The following is a 20,705-nucleotide window of genomic DNA, read 5'->3' on the forward strand; positions in this document are numbered from 1 at the left end:
AAAACAAAAACATCAGAACATACACATCCCAATGGCTATTTCCTCCTTTAAAATAGTCCCATGAAAATAAATCTAGACATTTATTTTCAACAGTGCAGTCATCATACACATCATGAAAACAAATCCCTTTAGGGGAGTAGACCCTACAGATACCCAAGAAAAAAGTTCCATTGTTTTACAAGCAACACAACTTCCACAAAATGGCATTTACCCACCTGTAACACCCATTTCCTTCACTGGGTTTAGCTTCAAATAACTTGTGGCCAGTTCCCAAAATTAAATTTAACTTGAGAGGTTAAAGATATGTTCTTTTGGAAATGTATTTGGAGACGAATCCAAACAAAGAACCTTGGAAGTCTTCTCCACAAGTGAGCTGTTTTACAAGGTTACTGCTCTGAAGGACCACTCTCATTTGGATGTATATGCTTTGATATGTTTGCGTGGAGAAAAAGTCAAATTGTATCTAATACCGACATCTACAGAAACTTAGGTCTGGTGAAACTTAGCTCTTCCATAAATCTATCTTCAATTTCTTTTTAATAGTTCTTTGTTGCTTGGAAATAATGGAGACAAGTAGCAAGAGATTGGGGAGACATGACTTTGGCAGACTAATGAGTGGCAACAAAAATGTATGAGGTGGTATTATTTCAAATATTGGTAACTAAGACAGAAGGCTGAACATGTCTAAGGACCTGAGGGAAAAGCACCCGTTTAGTGCCAGACTACCTATGGTTTCTGGGAAGAATAATGCTCTGAATATGTTACACATTCAATATGCACTATGACTTGCATATGTTCATTTCCTAAATATCCATTCACAGGGTTTTGAAATTCTTTCAATTATGGCTTTTTAAAAGTCTGACTACAATATCCAACTTGATAAATTAATTACAATGTTGAAAAAACAGGAGAGTTTTTAGGGCCTACCTAATGATGCATATGATCCTGGAGGCAAGGCAGCTGCTGAACTGAAAGGGGTGGAGCCAGCAGTGGAGACTTTTGATTTGGCACTGGCTGCTGCATTTACATCAATGTCACTTCGAGACCGCTGCAGGGATCCAGTTGTTGAAACAGATTTGGTACTGACTGTAGAAGCTTAATGTGAGAAAATAGAAAATAAACCCCAAAGTAAGGACATTAATACTAACCACATGCAAACATTTCGAAGAAAAAAAACAACAACAAACATTTCTCTAAAGCTATTTCTTGACAAAGACTCATGCACCAAAGAAGCACTAACCAACCCAAACTGGTCAAAAGAAGTTCATCCCATCCTCAACATATTAGGGTGGATTATGCCTGAATACTAAACACTGGTTAATAATGAAGAGTACAAGAAAGAATGTATTTTCATATTAGGTTCCTCTCTTCATTGTCCCACACATAAATTATGTTCACAGCACCCTCTGTAGGAGGTCTTTCTCAATCTCTTTCCTTAACTTCTCCCTCCTGAACTCCCCCCAACCTGTTAGTTTGCATTCCCTCTGAGATTACCCTCCATATATACCAATATACTTAGCATGCACAGGTTTTTGCATGTTGTCTTCCCTCTTGAACAAAGGATCCACGAGGGCAGGGCCTTTTATTTTTGCTTTTCTTTATATTCTTAGAACTTAAAACAGAACCTGGTACATAGTGAGTGGTAATGAATGCTTAATGATTAATTGAATGACTGCCTGCATATGCAAATATGGTGGCTTATTCTCCTTTTCCTATTTCTGAAGACAGTCCAGAAGAATGCTTTGCCTTCCTGAGTCTCATCCCTCCTCCTGCTACCACTATGTCTGTGTCCTGTTTTCTGGGCTTAGTTCAATTTTCTCCAGAGGAAAACATCTCTATTCACAGAAATGACCAAAAAAAAAAATAGAGATAGGTGTTTAAGAAAAAAAATCTTTGGTCCTGATTTTTTTTCCTCATTGACAATTCCAAAAGTTCTTATCAGTGAGACTGCAACCAGAGCTGGCAGAAGAAAGACAAGCCATACAAAAAGATGCAAAGAGCTATGTAGTTGACATGGAAGGGAGTGGATAAACAGATAATTTGCTCTTTAAAGTCATTCAATCAAAAGTAGGAATCTGTCATAATCCAGTACACAGTTTGAACAATGGGGGAATTTCCATTTCATCTCCTTCCAATTCAATGAAGTAAACATTTATTAAGCACCGACTGCATGCCAGGTACTGTGCTAAGCACTAGGGATACAAATAAGCAGAAGACAGACCGTGCCCTCATGGACCTTACAATCTAAAGGGGTAAGTCAGAAGGGGGTATGTGGGGGAAATGGGGACCCACCAGGCAGAGGCCAATAAAAGAAGGCTTCCTCACATGTTGCTACTGTCAACAGGAAATCAAAACTTCACTAAACTTTCTTGAAAACTTGGTTTATTACAAGAGAAATGAATATACATGTGGAATGCAATTTTATAACAGCAGGACAAAGAGAGGAGGAAGTACCGAAAATCTCTACCTAAAGGAGTGTGGCAAGGGAGGGGTAGAGGTACAGTAAAGGTGGGGAAAGGACAAAAACCCTCCCAAAGGGGAGGAGCAAGGTAATGGCAAAAGCCACCTTCTTTTCCCTTGGGACTTGCTAGATAATGAATCATGGTCTGATTATCTACAACAGTCCCAACTGCACAAGTAATTTCTCAGAGCAGTGCAGGCCGACTGGCACCTGTCTTGACTCCCAAGGACACTGGAGAGTTCAGCTTGGGGTGCAAACAACACATCATGCCAGTTCAGGGAGACTTTCTCCTTGACACATTCAGGGCCTCCTGCATACTCTGGGTCCAGTGTTTCTGGAAAATACGGCAACTCAAAATAAGCTCAGGGAACCACTTAACAGTCCTTAACATTACTCTTACCTCGAGATGTGGAACTCCCAGTTGGGCTTCTTTTGGCAGACAATGGACGGCTGGCAATTAAGAAAGAGCTATGTTTAAGTTTTATATAAGTCACAGGATCACAAACATTTCTTTGAACTTCCTCAGCAATCCTGAATACTTCATGTACATACAATCTCCTCTATACTTATTAACTTGTTTATATATTAGCTTGAAATTGTTCTTGATATGTGCTATGTAAACAAACTTTACTGTAAACTCCTTAATAAAAGGATATTTTTGCCTTTCTTAGTATCCTCAATTAGCTCCTAAAATAGGTCTCAACACAACAGGTGCTCAGTAAACACTTACTGAATTATTCAGAGCCCAGATAACCCAGAGCTACATGTTCTTTCCTTTTCTTTTCTTTTTTTTTTTTGTGAGGCAATTAGAGTTAAGTGACTTGCCCAGGGTCACACAGCTAGTAAGTGTTTAAGTGTCTGAGGCTGGATTTGAACTCAGGTACTCCTGAATCCAGGGCCGAGTGCTTTATCCACTGCGCCATCTAGCTGCCCCTTACATGTTCTTTCCTAAAGCAGTTTTCTACACACACACACACACACACACACACACACACTACAACCAAGACAAAAAAAAAACAAGTGAAACAAAAACAAAGAAACAAAAAACTGGAATCTGTTCTTTTACTTTAGGCTTTCTTGAGAACTAGAAGAGGAACGATCCGACTGAGGCAAGGACACAATGCTATCTGAGTTCTTCAAATGTGACTGCAGAGCTTTCTGATAAGATGACTCCAATGTATGGTATAAATGTTCTGCTTCTCTACTGAAGTGATTGTGGAAACCCCAATAACATCTGGAAATAAAATGCAAGAAGTTATTGGTAAAAACATACAAATAAGTCCCCCAGACCCCGGATTAGAATATTGTCTCTAAAGCTGAGCTCTGGATCACTTCACACACAATTCGGCTGCTTTTGGAGAGGGAATGTGAAGTACTGAAGAAAACAAAACAGAGTAATACCTCAGTATAGTAAGATTGAGCAGCCAAAATGGTTTGGAAACTTAAGTGCTTTCTGTTTTACATTCACACTGTGCTCTGCAAAATGTAGTTCCCTGTTCCATGTATGTAATGAATTTAGCTAAGTCTTGAGAGTCTGGCTCCTAAGGAGCTGTTGGTGCATGTAGAACAAATAAAATGGTATTTCATATGATGCATGTCTGAGCCACAAGGGCATAACAGCTTGCATCGCTCAAGAGTATGTTTTGATCGATTCCCTACATTGTAAACTCATACAATACAATGTTCCTTAAAAAATAACAACAACAAAAACCAACTCTTTAATCCCATATAGCTAGTTTTATTCTGGAACCGATGAAAAGTAAACATATTTAGGCAGAGACAAGGAGTGAACAAATACATTGTAAGAGATGTTAGAGTTTAAAAAAACAAACAACAAAACAGCACCATGGAAGATGTATTTGGAAAATGAAAAGTATGTATACTGCTTTGCCAAAATGAATTAACTTGTTGAATTTAAGACCGATTGGGATGCTATACATTTATGAAAAAATTAAAAGATGTTTAACAGCTCAATTTTTAAATTGATTTGCTTCTCAAGTTTTATAAATGAAATGAAAAATTAACTACTAAATGTTACACTGCATTTTTGGTAGCAACCTAGGCTATGATGAAGACCAATAAATCCATTTGGGATGGGGTATGGGAGTAGGAAACAACTGTTAAGGAAAAATAACAGGTGAGAGTCAGTAGTCAGAAATAAACCAATAGTGCAAACTTGTTCCTTAAAATAGGAACTTAAGCAAATAGTCCAAATTTTTACCTGGGATATAATTATCATAATGGAAATCTTTAAATTATTTCCATGTTAAAGCACAAAAACCTACAAGTATCATGCGTACCCCAAATCCCCAACAGTGATTCACAGATTATGCCAATAGAAACTTATTATCAAAGTACTTCTACGAAATATCATTCCCAGTTATCTGAGCAACAATTCAGCTTGGATGTTTTTTAACACCTAATCAGAACAAGAAAAGACTTTAGCCATAAAACACATGCTTATATTTTGGGTTTTGAACAAAATTTGATATCAATGTCATTAAAACTTCTTAAACCATTAGCAATGCCATACAACCAATAAAATATTATGCAATTGTCTATTCAATGTATAGTTTGATCTTTGAGAAAAGTCACATTAAATAAACTCTTAGACAAAAGAAGCTAACATAACCAAGAACTAAAGATATTTATTAGGAGGTAATTCATTAAACACTTACTTTCTTGCTTCTATTCTTGCTTCAGAATCAGCATCATGTATTCCCTTCTTTATTGTTTCTGCTAATACTGATATGTGTCTGTTTACATAAAGAAGTAAGTTTATGAGCAAATAAGCCCAGAAAAAACTTTCAAAATAAAATATTAATATCAAATTAAAAGCTATTTCTATTGCTTGCATCTTGAGAAATGAAAAAAAATGACTCTCAGGGCATTTAAATGTTAAATTCCCCTGTTCACCCAATTTCTTTTATGTAGCTGACATTCCAGGCCAATCTCATGGGAGCAGAAAAACAAAAGCCAATTTTTCTGTGGTGAGTGTAATATCTTTCTGGAAATGGTGATGGGATTAAAATAGTTTCTGCTCAACACAGCTGTGGGGAATCCTCTTAAAAAAAGGACACTGCTTTACCTAGACAAGATACAATTTACGGTTAAGGATGTTTTCACCTGAATCTAAACAATCAGTTATTTTACAAGTGGGTGTTTCTTTTGTTACCTCTGCTGGCTGAGAAGGAAGACAAGTTAAATTCTTTTCAAAGTATTCATAAAAGGAAAATGGTCAGGCTAGTAAAAGTCCAACAAGTTAGAAACAACAAACCACAAATGAATAAATCTTTGCAAATAAGCAGTTTACTCAAATCAAATCATGCACCTACCTACCTCATCATGCACCCAAGAATTAGTTATTTACCAAGCATAAACCATCCCCCCTTTAAAACAATATATAAAAACATTATTTAATAATATGCAAAAATTATTACACTAAAGCATTCTGTATAAGAAAGCCTTTTGTAATGCTAGAACAACAATAATGGGTTTTGTTACTCTGTAGCCAATAAAATTATTACTTAATAAAATAGGTGCTGATCCCTATAAAGTCCATCTGTAAAATTAAAGTAACTAACTCTTTGCTAAAGTGAGAGAGCTGAAGTTCTCTGATGGATACTCAGAGGCTCTTTCCTTGCATCAAAAGCAACAACTGCCCTCATCCTAACAGATTGTGGTCTCTTTGGGGATAAAAACTGCTACATTTTTTCTGTACTTCCAGAGACTAGCTCATTTCCTTGCACACAGTAAACATTTAATATATGAATCTGAAACACCTGTCCAGGTCTGTATGTCAAAAAAGAAAATAAAGCCACCTCAATTTCCAAGTTACTCACCAATACAAATCATATGAAAATATCCAAGAACTCCACTAAGATCATTTACAAGTGCACTTTAAACAAAATGATCATTGACTCTATTTCATATAATACTGGAACTATGGCTTGTCACTGAATACTACTTTAACAAAACTCCATGTCAACTGAAATCTTTGGTTGTTCCATTAGATAGAAAATGAGAGAATACATAGAGCGGTACTAAGAAGTCCATAGGATCATGGAATAAATACACTTAGTCAGAAGGGACTTTAAAGTCATTTATGTTTTTCTAGACGTTCCCTAGAATTCAACACATTACTCTGGTTTTCTCTGTAACAGATTTAGACATTTATCATCGGGGCAGCCAGGTGGCACAGTGGATGAAGTACCAGCTTTGGATTCAGGAGGACCTGAGTTCAAATCCGGTCTCAGACACTTGACACTTACTAGCTCTGTGACCCTGGGCAAGTCACTTAACCCTCATTGCCTCAAGAGAAGAGAAGAGAAGAGAAGAGAAGAGAAGAGAAGAGAAGAGAAGAGAAGAGAAGAGAAGAGAAGAGAAGAGAAGAGAAGAGAAGAGAAGAGAAGAGAAGAGAAGAGAAGAGAAGAGAAGAGAAGAGAAGAGAAGAGAAGAGAAGAGAAGAGAAGAGAAGAGAAGAGAAGAGAGAAGAGAAATTTACCATCAATCCTTATTAAATTTCACTTTACTAGATTCAGCCCCCTGCTCCAGCCTGAGACTCTGTTATCCAAAGTACTGGCTATCCCTTTCATTGTCCTGTTGGTCTCAATTCTTACAAACATGCCACCTATGCCTTCATCCACTTTCATGGGTTCAGCAACATAAGACTGAGGAGTAAATGACAGGGGTAATTGACATTAATTTTCAGGCTCAAAGTGGACACAAAAGTAGCCTTCTAGTGGCAAAAGAGACAAAGAACAGGCTATTTAGCTTTAAAAGGTGCTCCTTAACAGTAAACACCAATTTCATTTCTACAAACCTACAATTCTTGCAGTTATAATCCATTAACTATGCATGGGGGACGGGGTGGGGAGAGGTAGGTGGCATACTGGAGAGAGTGCCAGGCCTGGAGTTGGGAGAACTGGAATTCAAATCCAGCCCCTGGAACTTACTAGCTGTGTGACCGTGGGCAAATCACTTAGCCCTATTTGCCTCAATTTGCTCAACTATAAAACGTGCTGGTGAAGAAAATGGCAAAGTACTCCAATATCTTTGCCAAGGAAACCCCAAAAGAGATCCTGACAAGTCAGACATGACTAAAAGAGACTGAATGACAACATGCATATCAAAGCACTCTGACCATTTTATTCTAAGATTTTTAACCCCTAAATAAATAATGCAAAGAGCTCTCTAATACCTTTGATATTCCCTTGCCCTTTAAATACATTTTAGGTGTCTACTACTGCACTGCTCATGATAATCAATAGGTCATATGTAAAGAGATCAGATTCTATAGTAATTAATCTTGTTCTTTTATCAATACTCCTATAATACAGTATTTATTACTATTACTGGCAATAATGATATCACAATCAAATTTAATAAAAGTTCCATTTACGCCCCTAATCACCACACAGAACAATGTAAATATCATGTTTATCAGTAAATATCAAGAATATTGAGTTAGATGCTCACCTTTCTAGTGAATGAGTTTGCCATTCTTGTAAAAGCAAATCTAAAAATTCAAAACAGCGCCTAAAAATTGTTTTTAAAAAGAGAGATTATAATTTGAAGAATTTTAGTGTGTGTGAGTGGAGCCAGACACTATACTGATTAAAATTTAGATTTCACTGATCCCTCCCAATTTGATTTGTACAGAAGCCCTATTACCACCAATAATTGGCACTTTATTTTTTAGCATATAGTTACATTTTTTCCTTTTGAATTGATCTCATTAGAAGGAAGATGCATTACATAATAATGTATACATGTACTCACAAATGCACAATTCTGTATACATACAAATGACAGCATTAATTTCCCAACTAGGAAATTTCTTCTGTTTGATAACTTGCTAGACAACATAATCCAAAAGTGGTATAAAAATGTACATAAGACAAAGAAACATGATTGTTTAAACTATATAAATCAAAGTTAGTGCACTTAATTTAAGCAAAACCAATGTGAGCAGCAATAGAACATTTAACCAAGTTGGAATCTTGGAAATGGTCAGGGAAGAGAAAGCTGGGAGGCTGGCTGTCTTTAGGAAACAGAAGCACATGAACACAGAACGATATACATATTTCTAACACACACACACACACACTCGTGCGCGCGCGTGTGCACACATGCACATCAGCAATAGAAGTTGTGTGAACATATCAAGAATATTTCTATAAAAATCCTTTAACTGAAAAGGACTCATTTCAACATATTTACATTATTTCTATGCATTTTATATACATTATGAAAGTTATAAATATTGTGTTTTTATCCTGTTTTGAATTCTACTAGTTAATATGAAGAGAAAATCTCATTAGTGCTCACCTTCTAACTGCGACAGATTTGGACGTACAGTTGCTAGTTATGACAGGTATTAGCCTAGGGATGTGTGTATGCTGTGGAGAAAACAGAACTAATATGAGCACTTGAAAACATAAGTATTTATCCAACCTTTTTTTGGTTAGTCTACTGGTCACACATTATTCTGTTCAAAAGGCCAAAGGCCAAGGCAGATTATATACCAACAACAAATAATGAGGCAATAAATTAACACAGACAATGAAAGACAAAGTAATCTATATAAGCTTAGATTTTAATAGCTGAAATAGAATAGTGAGTTTGTGTGTAAAACATTTAAGACGTTTTCATAAGAGGAATCAAACCCATAGATCACCCATGTCACTTAAACTCCAGCTAAAGTAGTTTTAGTACTAAAGAAGAAATTCCAATAGTTACATACAATACTTACTTCTTATACTGTGTAACTTACCTTTTATGGTATTGTTATATAGGAGACACAAGTAAAAAAATACAAAAACCTTCTGGCATCATTTCAGACAAATGAGGGTAGAGAAAAGGCATGGTATAAGGTCCTCTAAAACAAATATGTATTCTTCGGGACTAATGGAAATCCTAAACTTATGGTGAAGGCAGCTAAGCATGGTCTGAAAGTAGGTTACTCTGAAGTAGGAATTCTGTAACCTCTTCTGGGTTAGGGATTTCTTGGGAAATAAAGTCTATGGATCTCTTCTTAGGATAATATTTTTGTACCCATAAAGTAAAATACATCAGATTACAAAGGAAACCAATTATATTGAACTTGTTGTTCGGTAGATTTTCAGTTATTTCTAACTCTGTAATACCATTGGGGTTTTCATGGCAAAGATCTAGAGTGGTCTGCCATTTCCTTCTCCACTTCATTTTACAGATGAGGAAACTAAGGCAAAGAGGGTTAAATGATTTGCCCAGAGTCACACAGCTAATAAGTGTCTAAGGCCAAATTTGAACTCAGGTCTTCCTGACTCTAGGCCTGGTACACAGTGGATATACTGTGCCACCTCGCTGCCCTGTATTGAAGCACAGATTTCAAAATATTACAAAAACGAGTTAATGGAGGCTAAGTTAAGAACCCCTATTCTAAAGGTTTGTGTGAGTTTAGAAAATATGATACCCCAACACATACAGTAAATAATACTTATCTAATCATCACTTTCATTTTATTTCTTAGGAAAGTCTGTGTTTCAAGTTGACAGTTTATTACATCTAAAATTCAGATATTCAGTCAGTCATCCTTGAGAAATGACTTGATTCCATGATGATGGCAAGTGTTGAAACAGTCTGTAGTAGTCAAGCGAGTGGTAGTGTGGGAGAGTGAAAAGAGTCCTAGACTCATGAGAAGCCTAGGTCTGAATCCTGCAGACAACATTTATTAGTTGTGTAACCACAGGAAAGTCACATAACTTCTAGAAGCATTGGTTTTCCCACTGAACAGAAATAAGAACACCTCACACAGTTACTTTTCTGGAGCAGAGATAGTATATATAAAGTACTCTGTGAACTTAAAAAATATAAGCTGTAGATATTCATTTATGACCAAATGAACACCAGTTCTAATTTTTTTTTTAATTTAAACTTTGGCTGATTAAGATTTAAGAAATTATTGTCAGGTTTCCAGATTTGCTTTGTATATGTATATGTATGTATATGTATTATGCATGTATGCATGCAAGTACACACTAGCATACACATACACAATTATGAGTCTTTGTGTTAGATCAATTAAGTGGGGAAATAATAACAATAACAAGTTAGAATTTACATAGCTTTAAGTTTTACAAAGCACTTTACATATTACCTCAATTTATCCTCAAAACCACCCCACAAGGTAGGGGTTTTTCTGTTTTGTAGATGGGGAAATATGGGCTAAGAAAGATTAAGGATCACACGGAACTAATAAGTGTCTGAGGCGAGATTGGAGAAAAGGTGTTCCTGACTCCAAGAAGAGCACTGTATCTACTGAACCACCTGGGTGTCTCTGTACTGCTAATATTGATATGATAATGTTTCAATATAGCTCTTGGAGCAGCTAGGTGGCGCAGTGGATAGAGCACCAGCCCTGGAGTCGGGAGTACCTGAGTTCAAATCTGGCCTCAGACACTTGACATTTACTAGTTGTGTGACCCTGGGAAATTCACTTAGCCCCCTTTTTGCCTACTTCATTTAAAAAGATAATGAACTTTAAATCGAAACAAAAAATATATTCATGACTTTTTATATATGACAAATTGAAAATATGCATCTAATAACATCTTATTGGATAAGTATCCAATTCAACTTTCTTTGTCCACTTAGTCCTGTTTGTATACATTTTTTCCTTTTATATAGTTTGTGGGTATGATTAACCTTAATTATAATACTCCATCATATTTAAATACAATCATTTATTTAGCTATTCCCCAGTTCCCTGAATATTTATTTTTGGCATATTTTTTTCAACAAAAAAACAATGTTACTATTAGTACACATAATTACACATAACAAAAGTAATACAATTGGGGCAGCTGGGTGGCACAGTGGATAGAGCGCCGGCCCTGGATTCAGGAGTACCTGAGTTCAGGTCCAACCTGAGACACCTGACACTTACTAGCAGTGTGACCCTGGGCAAATCACTTAACCCCCATTGCCCCACAAAAAAAAAATAAAGTAATAAAATTAAATATATTACCTTTGAACATGTGGTTTTTGCAAACAAAATAACATTCTTTAGGCAACTTCCCAATAATAAAATTACTGAAACAAAGGATATAATTCCTAGATACTGATGCCTATAACTATAAAGAAGAGAATACTAAGTAAAAAGGAAGGTTTTCTAAGCAAAGATAGTGAATTATTTCCCTTTCTAAATAAAACTTTTCAAACCTTAAAGTAATCTAAATATAGAGAGTGAGTTCTTTTAAGCTTGGAATTGTATAAACATCTATTGTATATACTGTTCAAATGACCATGGAAAATAGATAATTGATCAAAATAAGATGGAAATTAAACACCATTTCTTCTCTTCCAATATGTCATCATTATTCTGTTTGAACATTTATGGTCTTCCAATATATTAGACATACTTGTTTTTTTAAATTGCCAAAATAATACCTTTTCATATTCTCTGCAATTTTGAATTACTATACCATTGCTCCCCATCAATAGTATAAAGAAGGAAATATAAATAAACCCCTTATGATGTTTATAAAGGACTTAAAATTCTTAACCTAATCAAAAGGTTACCTGCTTTTTAAAAGCAGTAAAAGTAAATGAAAGGGGGGAAAAAAGTAAATGAAAGGAGGGGCAGCTAGGTGGCACAGTAGATAAAGCATTGGCCCAGTATTCAGGAGGACCTGAGTTCAAAACCAGCCTCAGACACTTGACATTTACTAGCTGTGTGACCCTGGGCAAGTCACTTAACCTTCATTGCCCTGCAAAACAAAGCAAAACAAAAAATGAAAGGAGACGAAATGAAGCAAATCCAGAGGTCATCAACTAGTTAAAAGGGGGAAGGGAGTGGAATGAGGACATATATGAGGAAGAACTGATGGGACTGTGGTTGACATAAGAACCCAGTTGGGAATTGTCGGGGCAGGAGAGAGGTTGGACTACATAACCTTTAATATTCCATTCTAACACCCAGGAAGAGCAAAGTTTTCTCCTGCATTCCATGGGGAGTGAGAGAGGAAAACTAGGGTCAAAATGATAAGCCAATTGGGGTTACACTGAACCAGCCAAAGGAAGAAAAGCATGGCAAGTGGCAGCAGAGCACAGTAGGAAGATCACTGGTTCTAGAATCAAGAGATCTCCTTCAAATCCCTGCTATGCCACATATTACTTGAATGACCTTGGACTAATCATTTGCCTAGGTACCTTAGTTTCCTCATCTATAAAATAAGGGAGTTGAAAGAGATGACCTCTAAGGTCCCTTCCAGGAGTCTCCAATCCTGCCTAAGTCACTTAATAGCTGTGTGATACTGAATGTGACCCTTTACCTATCTCAGTGGCCCCGTCTGTTAAATAGGGATCATGATAACATCTATCTCATAGGATTGTTATAAGGATAAAATGAGAGAATATATGTAAGGATCCCATGGATAGGTGTCCACAAAAGACAAAGGTGACAAATGAGGTCTCTTTCTAAAAATGGAAGCCATTAAAATAAACCAAGTCAGATGACTACACACCAAATGAGAACACTGATACCATGATTGCTTCATTTGGTTACCATCAACAACTAACACAAATTGAGCCCTTAGAACATACAGGACACTTAAACATACTTACTCGAATAATTAACCTAACAGCTACAACACCAGATGTGGCCATGATTTTGGCACTGTTTGGGATTAAATTAAAGATGGTTGGCATGATGGCTTCAGCTCCATGATCAAACTTGTTTCCAAGAACTGATGAAAGATGCCTTTAAAAAAAAAAAAAGAAAAAGAGGAGAGATAGACCTGTGCCTTTTGTTTCATATTTGTTGCAGCTACTACAATTAAAGGAGGTAAAAAGCATATCATAAAACAACATTCTAAAACGAAAACTTTTTGTCCTTGTCATTTTCAGCACATAACTTTTCCTGAATGATTGATTTCCATACTATCACACACTTACCTTTTGAGTACTAGGATATTTATTGCCTATTACTTGATTTTTCAACATATCGTCTCAGGTCGATGACATTTATTTTTGAATAATTAAAAATTAATTTTATTTTCACTGATTATTTCAGTAAGCATTTATTAAGCAACCACTACATCCTAGGCTTTATGTTATGTACAGGGAATACAAAGGAAGAAGGAAAGCAGAAAGAAAACAAGAGGGAAAAACGTCCCTATCCTCAAGTAGGTTACAATGTATTTTGAAAACTGTATTAGTTGACATTCTCTGACAGAAGTGGTAAAATATTGAGATAATACAGTATAGCAAAAGTGAGAAATTACTCCTCTCCAAATAATTTTCTATGATGTTGTTATTGGGAACATCATCATCACTGTTTATTACTAAATAAAAGGCTGAATGAGCTTCCAGAAAATTAAAAAATTAGAAGATTTCATCAAAGATTTTGGAACAAAGAATAAAATCCTCACCCGACCCACAAGATAAACATTTTAATGTGTCAGGAAAAGAAAATCAGGTCACAGAATATGATGGAGAAAGTCAATAAATACTTGCAATTCTGCAAGGTTATAAGTTGAGGAACAAAGAGAAATTAGAAGATTTGGAGATTAAGATGTTTTCAATAAAGAAAGAATTGGTACGATCAGTCGAGAATAATCTATGTTAACATAGCATTTTAGATTTGGATTCATCAGCCAATTTAGGGTTGTTGTTTGTTCTCTTAGCTTAATAACATATGTACATGAGACTATCTTCATCTTATCTTCCCTCCCCAACCCACCACACCAGAAGATTTGTTACTTTTTTCCCAGACACCAGACACTTTACAGAGATAAAGTTGGGTTCATATTATAACATAAAATTTTGTCCTACAAAGGTAGTAGGGTGTGGCAGAAAAAAGCAGTGAATATAGACTCAGAAAACTTGGATTAAAGTCCCAGCTTTAACATGTCTGGGCCTCAATCTCCTTATCTATAATATTAGGGAGTTCATGGAGTTGATTTCTATAGTACCTTCCAGTTTCACTGGATAGTATCCTACTACTATGATATTAAATATACCGTTGTGATAATGAAATATGCAGTGAGAGCACAGTGTAGTGGAGAGACAGCCAGGCAGCCTTAAGAGTCAATTAGTTTTCGGGGCAGCTAGGTGGCACAGTAGATAAAGCACCGGCCTTGGATTCAGGAGTACCTGAGTTCAAATTCAACCTCAGACACTTGACACTTACTAGCTGTATGACCCTGGGCAAGTCACTTAACCCTCATTGCCCCACCAAAAACAAAATTAAAAAAAAAAAAAAGTCAATTAGTTTTGCCTAGATGACCAGGGTAAGTCATGTAACCTCATTGCCTTGGCAACTTTTTAATATCCTAAGTTAAAAATGAGCTGCCAATTACAACAATGGTAGAAGTTTCACAGAGTTCTTTATATCAATGGCAAAAAATAAACTGATGGTTTTGTGTACATGTCATATATCCAATCTGTATTAATCAAAGGAATCTGCTTACCAGAAGTTCCTATACCAATGGTATTTCAGGTCCAATCAAAAAATTATAGCCAGTTATGTGTAGCACTGAGTGACTGATTATAGGAATGTAAGCACACATTTAAGTTTGGCCTGAACCTGATACATAAATGACAGTAAACCTTTCTCCAGGAGCACTTGAGATTTAAGACCCATCCTCTTCAGTAGAGACACATGGGCTCATAGATTTAGAGCTGAAAGGAACCTTAGAGTCCATTTAGTTCAAAGCCCTCGTTTTATAGATAGGGTAATTAAGGCCTAGCGAGGTAAGTGACTTGACTATGGTTACATAAGTAGGCAGGGATAAGCACAAATTGAACTCCGGTCATTTAACTCTAAAACTCATTTATCTCACTGCCTCTATTGAGGTGGCTAAAGTTTAGAGGCAACACTAACAGGAAGGAGAACAACCACATCAGCTCCTTCAAAGACTGCAGTCTCATGAGATTCACCTTCACTCATTCCCCTTCCATCAATTTCCCAGCCCTGTGCTGTGATACACTGTTTATTCCACAGTGAGAAGGAACGTATGAACAAATAAAATGTATGGTGAATACCATGTTATATATAGGGATCCTATAGCTATACACCAATTTAAGACATTGCATTCTTTTTGATAAAATGTAGGGATCATTAATTATAACAGTATATACAATAGTATGGATTCAATATTAGAGAGTATGTTCATTTCTTTTTTCTTTCTTTTTTTTTTTTTGTGGGGCAATTGCCCAGGGTCACACAGCTAGTACGTGTCAAGTGTCTGAGGGTCACATTTGAACTCAGGTCCCCCCGAATCCAGGGCCAGTGCTCTATCCACCGCACCACCTAGCTGCCCCCAGTATGTTCATTTCTAAATAAACACTTTTCTAAGCTATTAGCTAATTAGTCACTCTTCTTTGTTGCAATTTTAGGTTAACTATGGATATAACAGACTAAATTAAACAGCTACAAGGTTGCATGTGGATGTTCTAAAACTTCCAAAATAACCTTTTTCGGCCAGATGTTCTAATGAATGGTCTAAGCATTAATTTTTCACCATCTTTTAAAAATACTCTGCAATAAATAAGGGGAGAGGAGTGAAATGCTCCTAAAATTACCTCTACCACGTGCAAAACAAAATTTTTTTTAACTATACATGTCTAGTTGGTTTTTTAAAGGTTTTTTAAACTTTGTCAAAACGAAATATCCAAACTTATCACCTAATTCTGCGCTTGGGGCAATTATCCACCAGCAATCAGATCAATTCCGCAGACTGTGGCCTCAACTTCTCTAATGTCCACCTCTCCGTTACTACTTTAGTCCCCTTCCCTACTAAGACAAGAGACCTAGTCATGAACTCTAGTTGTCATCCTATACCTCTCCTTCCTTGCTTAGCCAAAGTCACAGGAAAGGAAAAAAAAAGGCTATCTACTTCTTGTCCCAATTTCTTCTCCTCTCACCTCTCAATCTCTGCCAGATATCTGGTTTTCAACCTCGTTAATGATTTTTAAAAACTGCTCTTTCAAAAGATGCCAATGAACTGATTTGCAATCTGATGGCCTCTTCTCAATTCTCACATTCTATATTCTCAGCCTCTCTGCAGTACTGACACTACTGATCACGTGGATACTCTATCCTCTTTATTCTCTTCCTGCCTGACTGCTCCTCAGTCTCCCTGCATCATTCAATATCTATATCATACCTGCTAACTCTGGTTCTGTCTGAGGCACTCTTCTTTCTATATATACTCTTTTTATTTTTATCTTTATGCACATGAGCCCAAGACCAAAATATTCAGCCACAGTCTCTTGTCTTAGTTCTAGTCCCTTATCATCAACTACCTACCAGACAACTCAAACCAGATGTCATGCTGGCATATCAAATTAAACATGTCCAAATCAGAATACATTCTAATTCCCTGAAATCACTGACCACTTTAGAACTTCCCTGTTCCAGCTGAGAACAGATCCATCCTCCTAGTCTCTAAGGTTCACAACCTTAGTGTTCTCATCTCCTCCCCTATTATTAACCACCTTCTAACTGCTACCCCTACTGCAACATCTCCAATATGTTCCCCATACAGCTGATGAGGTGATATTCCTAAAGTTCAGGTCTGACCATACCATTCCCCTAACCAATAAACTCCATTGGCTCATTATTGTTTGTAGATCAATACCAACTCCTCTTTGGCCTTGAAAATCCTTCCTAAGTTGACTTCAATCTACCTTTTCAATTATACCCCTTCCCATCCTCTACCAACCAAGCAGATAAGTTTTCTGCTACTGCTCACATATGACAGCCCATCTTCACCTGCATGCCTCTGTGGTAGATGCCTCCCATGCCTTTAATGCATGTGCTCTCAGTATCCCTTATTTCCTACAAAGCTCAGTAAAAAGAACATCTTCTTCATGGAGTCTGATTCCTCCAGCTCCTAGTACCCCCATTCGCCAAAATAATCTTCTAATTATTTTATATAACTTACAGAGAGAGGCATGTTCTCTCCTCTCCCATGCCTCCCACAAATATAAGATTCTTCTGAGTATAGACTGTTTTATTTCCACCCCTATATTCCAGCACCTACTCCAATGCCTACCATATAATAAATGCTCATTAAATGTTTGATCTTAATATCCTAGTTCTAAGGTTTAAAAGTAAATGTGGGGGCAGCTAGGTGGCGCAGTGGATAGAACACCGGCTCTGGAGTCAGGAGTACCTGAGTTCAAATCTGGCCTCAGACACTTGACACTTACTAGCTGTGTGACCCTGGGCAAGTCACTTAATCCCAATAGCCTCACCAAAAAAAAAAAAAAAAAGTAAATGTGATCAGGTAGAAAATAATAATCAGTTTTCTAAATCCTAAGACTAATAAATTTCAAATAAGAGATACTTCCCTGTCATAATCTCTAAAGTAAAACAACAAATAAGGAAAGTAAAGCAGTAAGAAAGAGAAGTGTACACAGGAAAATGGATGATGACAGAAATGGGAAAAGGGGTTTTTGTGGGCCCATTTATTTTAATTAAATGTTGGATTATATCTACATCCCCAAAGAAAACCATACAATATATTAAACAGACTCTCTCTTGGGAGGTAAGCAACTGGTTTGTACTGTATCTTAGCATTTTAGGTACAAAATTAGTTCAAAGGGCAGTGTTTAGCATAGTGTCTAGAACATAGTAGGTGCTTAATAAATGATTACTGATGGACAGTTCTGAGTTAAAAACCTTATTACAAGGCAACTATAGTTATTAGAGTTGAGATGTCATTTACATACACACATACATACATGATATTCCCTGGTCATGAACTGAAATATTATAATCTGTAAAGCTGTAACTTGAAGGTTTTAGGTTAAAGAGGATTGACATTTAATTATTGCAATATATAATCTGGTTACAAAAGTATAAATAGGAGCTACAATATACATAATCACCTAAACTAGTAAGTGGAATTGTTAAGGAAAAAATAACAAGGGAATTTTCGAATACTCCATATAGACCATTTTATTAAAAATCCCCAAGTCATCCCTTCAAAGTTAAAATAAATCTTTCAGAGTCTAGTCTTTTCCATGAAATAACATGAGAGTTACTACTTACATAAATATAATTGGATTAGGAAACACTTCATAACAACAGTGTGACTAACACAAGCCTTGGAGAGTAAGTAAAGTTTAAGCTTTGGTCTATTTCTGAGATTCCACAAAGGACATCCTGTGAAATACTCTTAAAAGATAAATTTATGAACCCTTTAAGGATCTGGAAGAATGCATTTCTTACCCCAGCGTAATACAAGCTTCCCGGACAACTTGAGACCGTAGGTCTTTAGCAGATAATTTAAATGCTCCGTCCAACAGCCGCAAATGTTGAAAGAAATTATCATATTCAGCAGCTCCAGCCAAAAGTAAGGATCGAATCTTTTTCAGCTAAAAGACGACAGGTGATTTAGATGGGTATAAAATACTTCTCAAAACTGAATATATTCAGCAATGAAAAAAAATTGGTATTAAGAGGATTCAGACCAGAAAATGCTGAGAGAAAAAAACTATCAGCACAAGAATTCAAGTAGTTAAATGTTACTGGATAGTAAATGTTCCAAATATTAAATAACTTTAGAAACAAGAGGATGGTAGAACTCCACAGGTACCCAGAGTCTCCTACAATCCCAGAAAACTCCTCAAAACAGCTAAATGGTTTATAATATGACATGTAAAATGACTGAAATTGTTATTTAGGGGCAGATTTGGTGTTTTAATACTTTCCCTTAAAAAACCTAAGTGAATTTAAAGAAAGCAAATATCTATTGTCCTACAGCTTTCTAATTGAAAGGATAAGTTGACTTCAAGTAACAGAGCAGTCGACAATTGTAACACCTTTGTGTTCACAGTCATAATTAAACAACTTTGGTCAACTAAAACATTGTATATTACTATTGCACTTCACCAATCCTGAGCTCAAAGTGGCCTTCTTTTGTCAAATGACTGGCTGAACTCTTATAAATTCTAAATTACTTAATTTACCTTTCTCCTCTGTTACAAGAGGGGAAAACATCTATAATATGGAAGGTAGTGTGGTCAGAAATCAAAATGTCACCATTGTAGGAATCGTCCTACACTATCATCCCCACTCTGTTTCTTATTTTCAATCTCTTCCTGTCTACTTGATTCTTCTTTGCAGCCTACAAACATGCCCATGTTTCCTTTATTCTTCTGTTTTTCTCTTTTTTTTTGTGGGGCAATGAGGGTTAAGTGACTTGCCCAGGGTCACACAGCTAGTATAAGTGTCAAGTGTCTGAAGCTGAATTTGAATTCAGGTCCTCCTGAATCCAGGGCTGGTGCTTTATCCACTGCACCACCTAGCTGCCTCTGTCCCCTATTCTTTTTTTTTTATTTAAATAAAAGTATTTTATTATTTTCCAGTTACATGTAGAAATAGTTTTCAAGATTTGTTTATGTAAGATTTCAAATTTCAAATTTTTCTCCCTCCCCCCTCTGTCCCCTATTCTTAAAAAGCCATCACTTGATGTGACCATTCCTGCTATCATCCTATAGCTTTCCTTTCCTTCATGGTTAAAGTCATACAAAAAGTCATCTACAACCAGTAAAACTGCTTCTCTCACTTTCTTCTAAAAATCTCAGCAATCTGACTTCTACCCTAGAATGTGTGTATGTGTATGTATGTACACGTGTATACACACACACACACACCCCTGGAATATGTCTCTGCATAGATACACATGTACATAAGATATAATACTTTCTTATAAATGCACATGTGAATATGTACATGCATGTGTGTATGTGTGACTAGATCTCCAATTATAATCTTTGAGTTATGTAACGTTTCTAATTTCCTCTTGTACCAGCCTTAACTAGTTTTCTTAAAGGCATCTCAAACTCAGTGTGTCCAAAACAATTTAACTCCACTCCCCCTATAATGCTCACTCTTCTTCCAAACTTCCCTATTATTGTTGAGAGCAATTGCAGTGCCATTTCTGATTCCTCAATCTTATTCACCCCATATATCTAATTAGCTGTCAAATCATGTGGGTTCTACTTTTCACAAGATCCCTTGCATATATCCCCATCCCCTTTTCTCCACTCATAGAGCCACAACCTAGTTCAGATTCTCATCATCTCTCACTTGGACTACTACATTAGCCTGAAAACCCATCTCTTCACCTTGAGATTTATCTAAACCCAATCCATCTTTCATTCAACTGCCAATGGGATTTTTCTAAAGCATATATCTGAACATGTCAACTACTCCTAATTAAGGAACTGCAGTGGCTCCTACGGT

The 20,705-nt window shown here is 36.3% G+C and overlaps 1 protein-coding gene across 1 annotated transcript in view; it reads right to left on the reverse strand.

Annotated features, from left to right (window-relative positions):
* CLASP1 (cytoplasmic linker associated protein 1) overlaps nt 1-20,705 on the reverse strand; it is a 336,648-nt gene that overhangs the window by 121,457 nt on the left and 194,486 nt on the right. The window contains 8 exon segments of the mRNA XM_043996430.1: nt 928-1,095; nt 2,862-2,911; nt 3,528-3,695; nt 5,140-5,217; nt 7,940-7,999; nt 8,792-8,862; nt 13,070-13,205; nt 18,687-18,832. Coding sequence (XP_043852365.1) covers nt 928-1,095; nt 2,862-2,911; nt 3,528-3,695; nt 5,140-5,217; nt 7,940-7,999; nt 8,792-8,862; nt 13,070-13,205; nt 18,687-18,832 — 877 coding nt within the window.

Source organism: Dromiciops gliroides, chromosome 3 (assembly GCF_019393635.1).
Source record: "Dromiciops gliroides isolate mDroGli1 chromosome 3, mDroGli1.pri, whole genome shotgun sequence".
NCBI lineage: Eukaryota > Metazoa > Chordata > Mammalia > Microbiotheria > Microbiotheriidae > Dromiciops > Dromiciops gliroides.